This window comes from Microplitis mediator, chromosome 7, assembly GCF_029852145.1.
Source record: "Microplitis mediator isolate UGA2020A chromosome 7, iyMicMedi2.1, whole genome shotgun sequence".
Lineage (NCBI taxonomy): Eukaryota > Metazoa > Arthropoda > Insecta > Hymenoptera > Braconidae > Microplitis > Microplitis mediator.
In genome coordinates, this window is record NC_079975.1 from 7,704,189 (window position 1) to 7,717,768 (window position 13,580).

The following is a 13,580-nucleotide window of genomic DNA, read 5'->3' on the forward strand; positions in this document are numbered from 1 at the left end:
CCTTTATTAATTTTAATTTTTTAACAGAATGCGCACGGAATTTAATGAAATTTTTTTTTTTTAAATCTCTTCCATTTGACAATAATTTTTCAATAACTTTCAGCGATGATTTTTTTTTAATTCGTTATTTTAATATTAAGTACTATTTTGAATATTTAAATTTAATTACGTTAATTTATAATGAGCTGAATTTATTTGATATTTATATCGCAATATATTATTGATAATGTATTATTTTATGTGCTGCAATTCCGTCGCATTAATATAAAAAAAAACTGATATATATATATAGTACATGAATGTTTTATTAACTAAATATAATTTTTAATTTAATTTAATTTATTATCATTTTTAAAAAAATAAAATAATAAATTTTAAAAAGGATTAATATTAAGTACGAGCTCGTACACTGTAAAAAACTCCACGGTGTGGTGAATGAGTTGGTGTGAGAATTTTTAACACCGGTGTGAAAATTACACGGCGTATGGTGTTAAATTGTTGACCGTGTGGATTAGAACGATCACACCACCAACGGTGTAAATGTTACTTTGATAGACACAATAAAAAACGAAATAATAAAAATAAGTTCTCATGTGCGAGATAATAATAAAGAATTCTTTTGTAGAAATTTCTATTCAAAGTTTGAATTTTTAATTAATGTCATATCAAATAAAAATACTTATGTTAATAGAATCGTTAATTTATCAACTTCAAACCATGAAACACCTTACACTGTAAAAAATTTTGGTGTAAAAATGGCCCCGAGAAATTTACTCGGCCGTGTAGTGTGAAATAACGGTGTAAAAAATCCTTGGTGTAAATTATCCATCCGAGTAATTTTTAAATGGTGTAATCTACTTATTTTACACCATTCGATGTTGCTCGTTATAATTTTGATTAATGAGCAACAAACGATCATTGAATATTTTTAACTACTTAATCAATGACTACATTAATTTTATTTAGATATTAAATAGTATTTTGAACACTTCAATTATTTTACGATTATTTTTCTTAACGCAAAATTGTCATAAATTACACATTTACAGGCTTGACGGTGTAAAAATTTTTAATTCACACTGCCTAAATTTACCACGATATTTGGTGTAATTTTCACACCAAAATTTTTACACCGAGTCATTTACACTACACCGAGTCCAAAAATTTTTTACAGTGTATAAAGGTCGTACAAATATCAATGGCAAATGTTTATATATAAATACTGCTAGTGTGTAATTAATTAACATTTGATTAATGAATACAATTTAACTTGTAATGAGTAATTTTTTCAATTGAAAATACTTGACATTATATTTTTTTATTGCTTCAGTTATTAATTGTACGTTTTTTTAATCATTATTAAAGAAAGTTAGTTGATAATTTTTCAAGTTAAAGTTTAATTAATTAATTTTAATATTAAAAACAGATAGTGGGCCATTTTTAACTACAGATCATATGATCGGACGATGTATGAGTTTTGAGCCAATACCACCGAACGGTGTGAAAGATAACACTCACACCATGTTAAAAGTAAACCCCTTGATCTTTCACACCGTCAATTCACACCAGGGACACCGTGTAAAGTCCTCAGGGACCATTTTCACACCAAAAATTTTTTACAGTGTATTATTTTATAACAATAAAATTTGAATAATAGTCAACTAAAAGAAAAATTAATTTGTTTTATTACGATCACTTTAATTAACGTTTAAACAAAATACATTTTTGTAATTAAATTAAATAAAATTTTATTTAAACAATATAATTTTTATACAAACAAACAATAATTATTTATACACAGTATTAATTTTTTTTAAGATCTATTAATTTTCTCGGTTTACCGTAAAATTCACTATTAAAACAATATCATATTCACTAATACCATTGACTAAAATCAGTATAAAATAAAAATATATCAATATTTGAGTATATTTAAAAAAAATAATTATATATCGTATATAAAAATTGTTAAACTATTTAGTAATAAAAAAATTTGATTTTATTGCTTTACACTCAATTTATTGTAAACCGAGTAAAAACTAAAGAGTCATCAACAATAGACACACATAAACACCATTCAGAAGATGCATCGTATATAACAATATAATTAATTAATTAATTATTATAATTATTATTAATTAATGTAAGGGCACTTGCTTGTGCTGTTGCAATTTTAAATTTCATGTTTACAGCCATGTACATTTTTTTTATACATTAAAAAAAAAATAATAATAAATCATGTTCACGTTTCAACGCGAATCGTGTCTCGTTAACATCCAATATCCTTGTCTTATATTTTCTTACAAAGTAATAGTAATAATAATTATTCTTACTAAATTAGTCATAATTGAATTTACATGGAACAAATTAAATTATGATAATTAATTTTAAAAATACCGTAGAAGGAAAGAGATATTTCTGAAGATTTTTAAAATAAATAGTAATTATTGAATAAAAATATAATGTTTTAAAAATAATATTAAATTAGTGGTCAAAGTTTTGATATAAAATTGAGTTAACTAACGTTCATATAAAAATCTAGTGATACCCATGAAAAAAATTTCGTTTCAAAGAGATACGAAAAAAGTTCGACATGTGGAACCTAAACTTGAGACAGATTAGAACTTTTGTAATTTTGATAGAAAAATTGGGGACAAAATTTCTGGAAACTCTGAAAATGTCAGGGAATTATAAATATACTGGGAAAATCAGGGAAAAGTCAGGGAACTTTGTCACAAAGCTGGAAAAATTTTTACTTTCTTTTTTTTTGACTGAAAAAATCCGATAAATTTTTTTTCTGTCAAAACTGTTTAAAAAATGGCGCGGCGCGAATGCGATTTTAATACCATTTTGAAAAGAAATTAGTAGAAATTGATTCCAATAGCGAAAAAATGAAGCAGTTGGAATTAAAAAGACTGTTGGAAAAAAAAAGTCTTAGTAGAAACCAATCGTTAGGATCTTCAAGTTATTAACATGCATATTGACAAGTTAAAAAACCAAAAACATTTAAAGTATACATAAGTATTGAACTAATAAGTTTCACTATATTTATTATTCGCGTACTTGATTAATATTTTATTAATATTCTATAAAACGTTTTTATTTATGAAATTTATTCTAGTGAAAATGAAAAATTTATTTATATTTTATTATAGAGTAAGTTATATAAAATCATAGATTTAAAATAAGAAATAAAAAATTATTCATTTAATAAATAAAAAAAATTTATGAACATTGACAAATAATAAAATAAAGTTTCATTTAACGACAATGATTGATTATTTATTGAACTGACTTATACCATTTTATTTTGAATTAAATAAATATTTCCAATGATTTGATATAACTACATATGGTCAGGAAATTTTTTAATAATTCGACTGGAATAGAACTTTTAAGGAATACTTTTGAAACGAATTTTTTTAACATGGGTATTTTTAATGAATTATAATTTGCTCACTAAATATTGTCGTCCCGAGTTAAAATTTAAATCGTAGATTGAACGTACAAGACGTTGAAAACGTAAATTCAACCTTTCAAGACGTAAATAGTCGTAAAACGTATTTTAGATGTAGCTGACGTACGAAAACGTAAATAAGACTTGCGTAATCATAAATCGTAGACACAACCTTTCAAAACTGGCAATAAAACAATTAAACTAAATCGGAAACATTTTTGTCTACAAGCTTCTAGGTAGTCTGTATAAGACCCGTAAAAGCTCGAGAAACTGGGCATCAGTAGAATTATCTCCTGCAAGGCCCAAAGTATTTTTCTACAGCTGCTAAGAATTTTTATTTCTTGTCTTCTAGCTGCTAGACATGTCTTTTGGTAATGAAATGTTTCCGATATAGTTTAATTGTTTTGTTGTATCTACGATTTACGATTACGCAAGTCTTACTTACGTTTTCGTACGTCAACTACGTCTAAAATACGTTTTCAACGTCTTGTACGTTCTTCAATCTACGATTTAAATTTTGACTCGGAGTATTTTCATAAATTACAAATTATCATGATATCAAAATTAGAAAGGATTTAAAAACTGTCTTAATATTTAATGAAATTTGTTCGTTCAAAGCTGTCTTTTATCCTCTTAAAATTTATAAATTCATTATTGCATAAATCAAACACTGCTCTGATTAACAGTAACATTATCTAAATTTTTTTTAATGCTCTCTAATTCTTCCATATCAGTAACAGAGGCCTCACATTTAAAAACAACTAATGAGTGATAAAAATGTACAGCAAATGCAACAAATACAATTAGTACAGGAATAACAATAATAGTACTGGCCATTGCTGCCGTAAATGAATAATCCCAAAATTTTACCCAACAAAGTATCGCAATTTCAACGAGGAAAAGAAACAATCCAAGGACCGTTGAAAATGCCCAGGCTAATTCAATAAAACCTCTCATTCGTTCATGAGGTGACTCGGTTATTAAACGGGATATTTGAAGTTTACTTATTGCTTCGATGTTTGGTAATAAATAAGTGCTTATCATTAATGCAAAAATATGTACGGATACTAATACTGTTGTGCAGACAGCAAACATCACGAAGAGCCACTCAGGAACTGCTGTTGGGTCATTTATTTGAAGTTCTACCATCGCTACCTAGAAAAATAATATATAAATTCAATATTTTTCATATTCATCACTACTCAATTATAGTTGATTGCTTGATTATTTAAATTATCCATCAGATTTGCAACGAATATTGAAGATACGTGCGAAGTAATTGAAGATTATTATAAATGATTCCAATGCTGATTTATTGAATTTTTTTATTCAGTAAATTATTGCTGAAGTATGAAGTAATGGATAATATATTTATTACTGATGTTGTTATTTAAATATTCTCAAGTTTTAAAGTTCTTACAAGAGTTACACGTGTCCAATCTCACATTGAAGGAGGGAACGGGTCTGAGGTACAAAGAAAAGAGGATATTTGAGATTTTTTTTTTAGAGTACCTCTGTTATTAAAATTCTTAAAATTTGTGACGTTATTAAGCATCATTTCAAAAATATTCTGCTAAATTTTCATAAAAAAATATTGAAAAATAAGCCAGTGGTAGTGGGGAGAGACGAGTCACCTCAAAAAAAAGTCTCCATGCCGTAGGCAGGATAACTCATGACTGCTCCATTTGAAATCAAAAAACCAAAAAAATTTCTTTAGTACATAAGTTTATCTTAGATTTGAACGAAGGAATAAACAAAATATTTATTTTTGAATTTTTGGCAAAGGTAAAATCAAAAAACTCTGATTTTTGCCAAAAATTGCTCCTTTTGTTTAATTAAAAAATAAGTAGTTACTGAAAAAAAAAATCCTTCGTTCAAATCTAAGATAAACTTATGTACTAAAGAAATCTTTTTGGTTTTTCGATTTCAAATGAAGCAGTCATGAGTTATCCTGCCTACCGCATGGAGACTTTTTTTTTAAGGTGACTCGTCTCTCCCCACTACCACTCGGTTATTTTTCAATGTTTTTCATGAGAATTTAGCAGAATATTCTTGAAATGGTGCTTAATAATGTCACTAGTTTTAAGAATTTTAATAAAGATTACACTGAAAAAAAAAATCGGTCTATCGGTTAACCCTGCGGGCCAGCCCCAAAACTTCCCGCTGTTTTCAAGCTTGTTGAGCTCGAAAACATTATTGTAAATACATTTTCGAGCTCTTCGAGCTCGTTAATACTTTTGTATGCCATTGTCTTAAAAAAAAACATTTTTGAGCTTTTCTTTCTCCCACGATATCTCGCGAACGAATTAACCGATTTTCATAGTTGAGGCGGCAATCGACGTGTTTTATCAAGTTCTAAAGCTGATTAAATTTTGAAATTGATTTATCGAGTCGTTTTTGAGAAATTTCAAAAAAACCAAAAAAAAAATTTTTTTTGAATTCTTTCGTCAACGGTTTCTCTTGAACGAATGAACCGATTTTGATGGTTGAGGTGGCATTCGACGCGGCTTATAAAGTTTCAGAGCTGATTAGATTTTGGAATCAATCCATCGAGCAAAATAAAAGTTATCCAAATAAAACATTTTTGAAAAAATTTTATTTTTGAAATATCTCCGAACGCATCCTACCGATTAAGCTCAAATTTTTACAGCTTCAAGATATTAACAAGCCGCGTCGAATGACACCTCAAAGATAAAAATCGGATCATCCGTTCAAGAGATAACTCTTGATATATTCATAAGAATATTTACATACATACATACGTACGTACGTACACACATACATACACTCGGACATCATCATGAAATTAGTCAGAATAGCTTCCTAGAACCTCAAAACGTCAAAATCTGATAGAAATTTGGTTTTTGCAAATCGGACCGAAACCAATAACTTCTCGAATTTTTGAAAATTTTCAATTTTCTTAGCGGGAAGTTAAAAAAAATCACCAAAATATCTTTTTTTTTTGTATCTCAGACCTCTTTCCCCCTTAATCTTTTGGTATATTTGCTTTTTCATTTTATTGTATGTCTGTAATTCGACGTTTATTATTTTATTTACAAAGCCTTGACAAAATTCCAATAAAGGAATAACTTTGATGAGTAAGATTATTATCGCAATTCTTATAAGAAGTTGTGATTAAACTACAGCACTGTAGAAAAAAAAAAACTAACATTGTGATTTTTTTTTCGTGCAATTAATAAGATGATTGTTAAAAATAAAATTTAATTCATTGTTTGTCTTTGTCTTATATAATTTTCGGTACCACCGTCAATTTGCAATTACATCTCTATGCTCATACCAGAATTATTCTCAATGTTGACAATTAATTAGATAATTCAGGAAACACCTCTCATAATATATATAAAATATCGCCGTGAAATTAATTTTTGTTATTTGTTTTTTTATAAATTATATTTTTTTAATCGGAAGATGATAATAATTTATAATGACAATAATTATTTTATCATTCTGTGAATCTATTAAAAATTAAACTCATATTTTTACACATTTTTTTAATTTTCAATGTTATATCCAGCAATTTACTGTAATTTATTTAATATTTTTTTTTTTTTAATGATAGAGCATAATAAAAATAATTAGCAATTAATTTGAATTATCTTAATAATAATAATAGTAGAATCTGTTGAAAAATAATAATAAATTCAATCAATCAATTTTTTATCATAAAATATATGAAAATTTTCATTTTGTAAAACTGTAAAAATATTGGGAGTGAATTAGGAGTGATTACGGATTTTATTTAAATCCGCATTCACTCCAATTTGGAGTTTTAATATTAAAATAAACTCCCTTTAGAAGAGAATTTTACTCCGAGAGGTTTAAATAAATACAAAGTCATCCACTCCGTATTTACTCCGGATTCTATCTACGTTCACTCAGAAAATTTTTTACAATGTAAGATTATTAACTTCGACTTTGCAACACAGTCATGAAATTTTGCAATACCATACTGACGATTGTTGATAAAATTAGTCAATGTATAAAATTTATGTGATTTTTACTTAAAAATTTCAGAAAATGAAAAGAAAGAAAATGAATTAATCAAATTGACTTATTTCTATTTAATTATGATCCTGACGTTAGCAAACAATTAACAATTTTCAGATTTTTTTTTTTCAACAATTTAATTAAAAAAAAAATCAAAAATATGCACATGTAAAAATTATTAGAAATTGGCTAATTTATGATCCTGAAGTTAACGGGCCTTTAACAAATTTTGATTTTTTTTCTATACATCAAATTACAAAAAAAAAAAAACCAAAAAATATGCCCATGTAGAAAACTAAAAAAACTATAAGTGCAATTTTTCAAAAATTTTTTTTTTTATAATTTATCGTTTAAAAAAAAACCAAAATTTATTAGATGGTGGCTAACTTCAGTGTCATGGCTAATTTCTGTAGTATATTTAATCGACCTATTTTACAAACTAATAATAAGAGACAAAATTTTTGCCTTAATTTTTAAATAAATGGTTCAAATATTTGATATTCCGGCGAAAATATTGTTCTTATAAAAAAAGTTTTTAAACAAAAGTTATAGGAAATTTAATTTTCTAAAAAAAATGTCTCTTATGATTTTCTTATACGACCAATATTTTCACCGTAATTCCAAAATTGAAACTCATAATGAATGCTCAAATTTTTGTTAATTATGAAAATCTTAATTTTGAAATTACGGCTTCTTTATTAGTCCTAAGAAAAAATTATAAGAAACATTTTCTTTATAAAATTAAATTTTGAACAACTTTTACTTGAAAAATTTTTCTCTACGACCAATATTTTCGTCGTAAAATCCAAAATTTGACATCAATTATTAATTGTTACATTTTTAAATTAAGTAAAAAATCCTGGCCTTACTAATAATAATGATAATAATAATAATAAACAAACCATAGCAAATCCACTGAGTAATTCCGAAGTGGTAGCAGTAGCTTTTAGTTTTGCGCGACTCATATGAAGTCTTCGCCAAGACAACCCTTGTGGACTTTCCGATTCACTTTGTTGTAATTTAAATGACTCACTATTAATAACATTATTACAATTACAACAATTAACACAACAAGAATTATTACCCGACAAATTATTTGTTGAGTACGACGAAGTTGTAGTAAACGGTAAATTTGGTATCTTAGCGATATCTATCGCAACAAATTTGCCGGTATTATTACCGACTCTACTATGATTTTTCAATGGTGACAAAGTAACTTCACTTTGGGATGAATACAGAAGACTTTTCGAACTATTCCCAATAGAATAATTTGAATTACTGTACAAATGTGATTTTGATAAGAATCCAGCAGACAGTGGCCTACTTCTCGATACCTGATTATAATTTGGCGTTTGCCTCCAATTCATTTGCCAAAAATCAATTTGTGTTGATTTACTGCATTTACCAACAATATCTTCATTTATACGACCTCGTTTATCATTACTACCAGTAATTATTATTCCAGTCTCGGAATTATTATGACTTGTCTCTGTGGCGGTACTCGATAGATCATTATTATTTAAATTACTCAAATTATTACTCGACATTGTAATTATTATTAAATTATAAATTTAGGAATAGATATTTTAAATATCTATTCACATACTCCCAAGAATCTTAAACTTTAATTGATAAAAAAAAATTTTTTATTGAATTAAATCCTTCAGTTTTATTTTTTAAAAATCTTATTGTTGATAACAAGATTGACAATTTTATCAATCTCTATAAGATAAGATTTTAAATCACACGCTCGATTAAATATAATATATTTGCACAAATATTATTTTTTACAATTATATTTATAAAATTTTAAATGTTAATTAAAAAAAAATCTAGCCACTGACCACAGTACAAATAATTTAAAATCGTTTAAAAATTATTACTTTTAAATTTTTTTCATACATTTATATAAAATTGTATTACATATTGACCGGTAATATAATTTAGTGTCTCCGCACTCACTCTCAATGCTTACTGTCATGTGGCCAGCATAAAAAAGTAAGAGACTGTACTCCCTACCTAGAGGAAATCATAACAATAGCATTAATTGCCTTGGAGTCATATCAGCCGCATAATAACCGTCTATATGTACAATTTCTAAGTGAGCGTTTTCCGACCTGATATATACTTATATACATATATGCAAGATCTTAAACGATTTGTATGTGATAAGAGCTGCTAGTCTTAACTGCTAAATTTCTTTACAGGTATTTGACTTTGATAATTCAATCGCTGATTTAATCTCATGCTTCTATTGTTAATTTACCTCCAATAATATAAATTAACACTAAGAAATTATTTTTTATTTTCTTTACTACATTTGCATATTTCCTATTACAGAAAAAAATAATACGGGAATTCCATCAGGTAAATTAATTATAGAAATTATTTTATTTAATAATACTGCGAAATTAGAAGGTCTAATAATTTTTGAATTTCTGCTAAAAACGACAAATTTTTTTAAATTGCACCTGTTGTTTTTTTAATTTTCTACATGTGGATATTTTTAGTTTTTTTTTTAATGGACGTTGAAAAAAAAAAAAACAAAAATTGCTAATTGTTTGTTAATTTCAAAATAATTTAATTTAAAATAAATACAAAAGTCCGAAGTATTATCTAATAAAATATGTAATTAATGTATCGAGTATTAAACTTTCATGTTCGATAAAATTAATATTGTGATGTAATAATGAATTATGTGTCTAACTAGTTTATTTATATGACATTTTAATATTTTAATTCAAGTCAGGTAAGTATTTTTAAAAAAAATACTTTACACTTTCATTTTAATTTTTAATTTTAATTTATTGTTCATTTCAATTTCTTATTAAGATATTAATTTTTTGTAGTTGCTCTGCTAAAATTTAATTTAAACAATTTCGTAAAATTTAAAAGAGAATGAAATTGTTGTCAAAACGTTTTTATGGAAGTCAATTAAAAAATAGCGAAGAATTTAGATATTACTGATATTTTTATAACATACTACAAAAAATATGAAATAGGATTTATAGAAAGAAGATGTCTTATGAAATTTGAAAAAATGATTTGAGTCTTATATAATGATTGCATGCACGTATGACGTTGCGTACATGTATACGTATACATCATACCAAACATCCGGTAAGGATCTATATTTTTATACATTATATACTTTTGATAGATTTTTCAACAGGATAATAATCGACAACACTTTTATTTTATCAGTTTCTCAGAAGTCATTTATCCTTATTAGTTAAAAATAAGACACAGCAATTTTTAATAATATACTTATTTAAATTTACATGGTGGCCACATTTCTGGAAAACTTGGAAATGTTAGGGAATTATAAATATACTGGAAAAATCGGGAAAAAGTCAGGGAATTTCGTCACAAAGCTGGAAAAATTTTTACTTTCTTTTTTTTTGACTGAAATAATGCGATAGATTTTTTTCCTGTCAAAACTGTTCAAAAAGTGGCGCGGCGCGAATGCGATTTTAATACCATTTTGAAAAAGAATTAGTAGAAATTGATTCCAATAGCGAAAAAATTAAGCAGTTGGAATTAAAAAGGCTGTTAGTAAAAAAAAGTCTTAGTAAAAACCAATCGTCAGGATCTTCAAGTTATCAACATGCATATTGACAAGTTAAAAAACCAAAAACATTTAAAGTATACATAAGTATTGAACTAATAAGTTTCACTATATTTATTATTCGCGTACTTGATTAATATTTTATTAATATTCTATAAAACGTTTTTATTTATGAAATTCATTCTAGTGAAAATGAAAAATTTATTTATATTTTATTATAGAGTCAGTTATATAAAATCATAGATTTAAAATAAAAAATAAAAAATTATTCATTTTATAAATAAAAAAAATCTATGAACATTGACAAATAATAAAATAAAGTTTCATTTAACGACAATGATTGATTATTTATTGAACTGACTTATACCATTTTATTTTGAATTAAATAAATATCTCCAATGATTTAATATAACTACATATGGTCAGGAAATTTTTCAATTATTTGACTGGAATACCTGGAAAATTCAGAGAATTTCAGTTTCAAAAATCTGTTGTCACCATGATTAAATTTTTATTCAATAAATTATGATAAATTTGGACATAAATAAAAATAAAATATGAAAATTTCCAGCAGCTGTCATTAAATAGCAATTTAAAATTTTAATAACTCTATCGATTTATAATTTTTATTTGCGAAATAACACAAGTATAATTTAAATTTATTTTTAAACAGCGCGCCAATTTCTAGTTCAGGGAACAACTCTATGCATTAAAATCTCTATGCAATAAAATTCCTGAATTATCGACTCTAAAAATACGATGAAACAGTGGGTGGAAAAGTTTCGTCATATCGCAAATAGATGGCGAGTAATAAACGAAAAATTGAGTAAAATAAAATAGCTCGAAGTAAGGAAACCAACGATCGGAGGGGAGGAAAAAACTATAGCTTCTTTCTTAAGATTTTGGCGGGAATTTTAAAAAATTGTTTTTTTTAGGATAGTGATAATTTTAATAATTAAATAAAACAATTAAAATAAACTTTTTTATTTTTGTTTAATTATTTGCGCAGCCACAAGTTTGAAAACTTGATTAGTTTAAAAAAATTAATTTAAATACTTACGATTTTGACAGGGATTTTTAAAAAATTATTTTTTCAGGACAATGATAATTTGAATAATTAAACAACACAATTAAAATAAACTTATTAATTTTGATTTTTATATATTTTCTTTAAATCAATGTCATTCTATATAAAAAAAAATCATAACAATTGTCGGTTTTTTTTTTATAAATTTTATATTTTCGCTCGTTTTTATTCTTCACACATTTAAAAATTAAATAATCATGTAAATATCAACATAAATTATTTAATAACAAAAAAAACTATTCTTTAATGATCTATCTAAATATTTTGCATTATGGGTAATTTTAAAAATTTATATATTATTGATTACCATTCTCTATTTATTTTAATATTTATCCATCTGAAAACCATAGGCACTTATGATGAATTAATTGAGACTGTAAAATATTTTTACCCTTTTTGCTACTTAACATTTTTATGTTCATCAGATAATTTTTTTAAAAATTTAAATTTAATTACTGATTTAATAATTGTGCTTTAATTATTAATTTTATAACATAAAATACAAATTTTTAATTACGCCGTATTTAGTTATCTTTTAAACTTAAGCTGAATACAATAAAATTAATAAATTTGCATTAATTGAATATTCTACAAAAGCATCATGATTTAAATTGTGAATATTTATTTTCTTAGACAATACTTTTTCTACATAAATTATTTTCTTTTAATTATTCATTATTTGTTTTTTTATTTATATTGTGTACAGATAATATATATTATTTATATCGGTAACGAATTATTAAATTATTATACAATTCATTAATTAAATAATAATAATAATTATCATTGTATATAATAAAACATAAAACGATTTTTCGACTTTACTTTCTGAGACTCGGAGTTTTTAGTTTTTGTAATAAGCGAGTATTTTTATAAATATATATATATATTACTAATTGAATAAACAAAGTGAATAAATCAAACGCAATACAATTAATTTGCCTATTAACAATATATAATAATATACATTAATATTATATCATATTATTTTATTTCATTTATTGATATGCACAAACACTGGTTTATAATTAGGTCTTACTTTTTTTGTCGTGCATATAAATATATCAATCAATGATATATGTAGGCAAATATATATTATACAATGTCTAAATAATGTCGTGTACATATTTTTTAAGGGCATTCTCAGACAGTGCCCGCCACTTTTTAAAAATATTCTATAACTTTCAATGGACCTGAAGATCGGAACGTTTTTTGTTGGGCGAAAATAAAAAATATACTGGATTTTAATTTCTAAAATATTTTGCAAATCAGCCGAAAATTGCAGGCCGTCCCTAATTACCCCTTAAGTCGAATTACATAAATTTTTTTTAATTTTCGTTGCGCGAAAAACGTTCCGATAATCAGATACATGACTTTCAACTTTCATCAGAGTATTTAAATTATATTAATTAAGGGAATTTTTAGACAGTGTCCACTTTTTTTAAATTTTAAATGACTCA

General features: G+C 25.3%; 1 protein-coding gene across 1 annotated transcript; it reads right to left on the reverse strand.

Annotated features, from left to right (window-relative positions):
* Window positions 1-181: 181 nt before the first annotated feature.
* On the reverse strand, window positions 182-9,450 carry LOC130670814 (calcium release-activated calcium channel protein 1-like). The gene is made up of 2 exons (XM_057474366.1): window positions 8,368-9,450; window positions 182-4,612 (listed from the first exon to the last, which is right to left on the reverse strand). The coding sequence occupies exons 1-2, from the start codon at window positions 9,010-9,012 to the stop codon at window positions 4,121-4,123; spliced, it is 1,137 nt and encodes a 378-aa protein (XP_057330349.1). The 5' UTR covers window positions 9,013-9,450; the 3' UTR covers window positions 182-4,120.
* Between the last annotated feature and the right edge of the window lie 4,130 nt (window positions 9,451-13,580).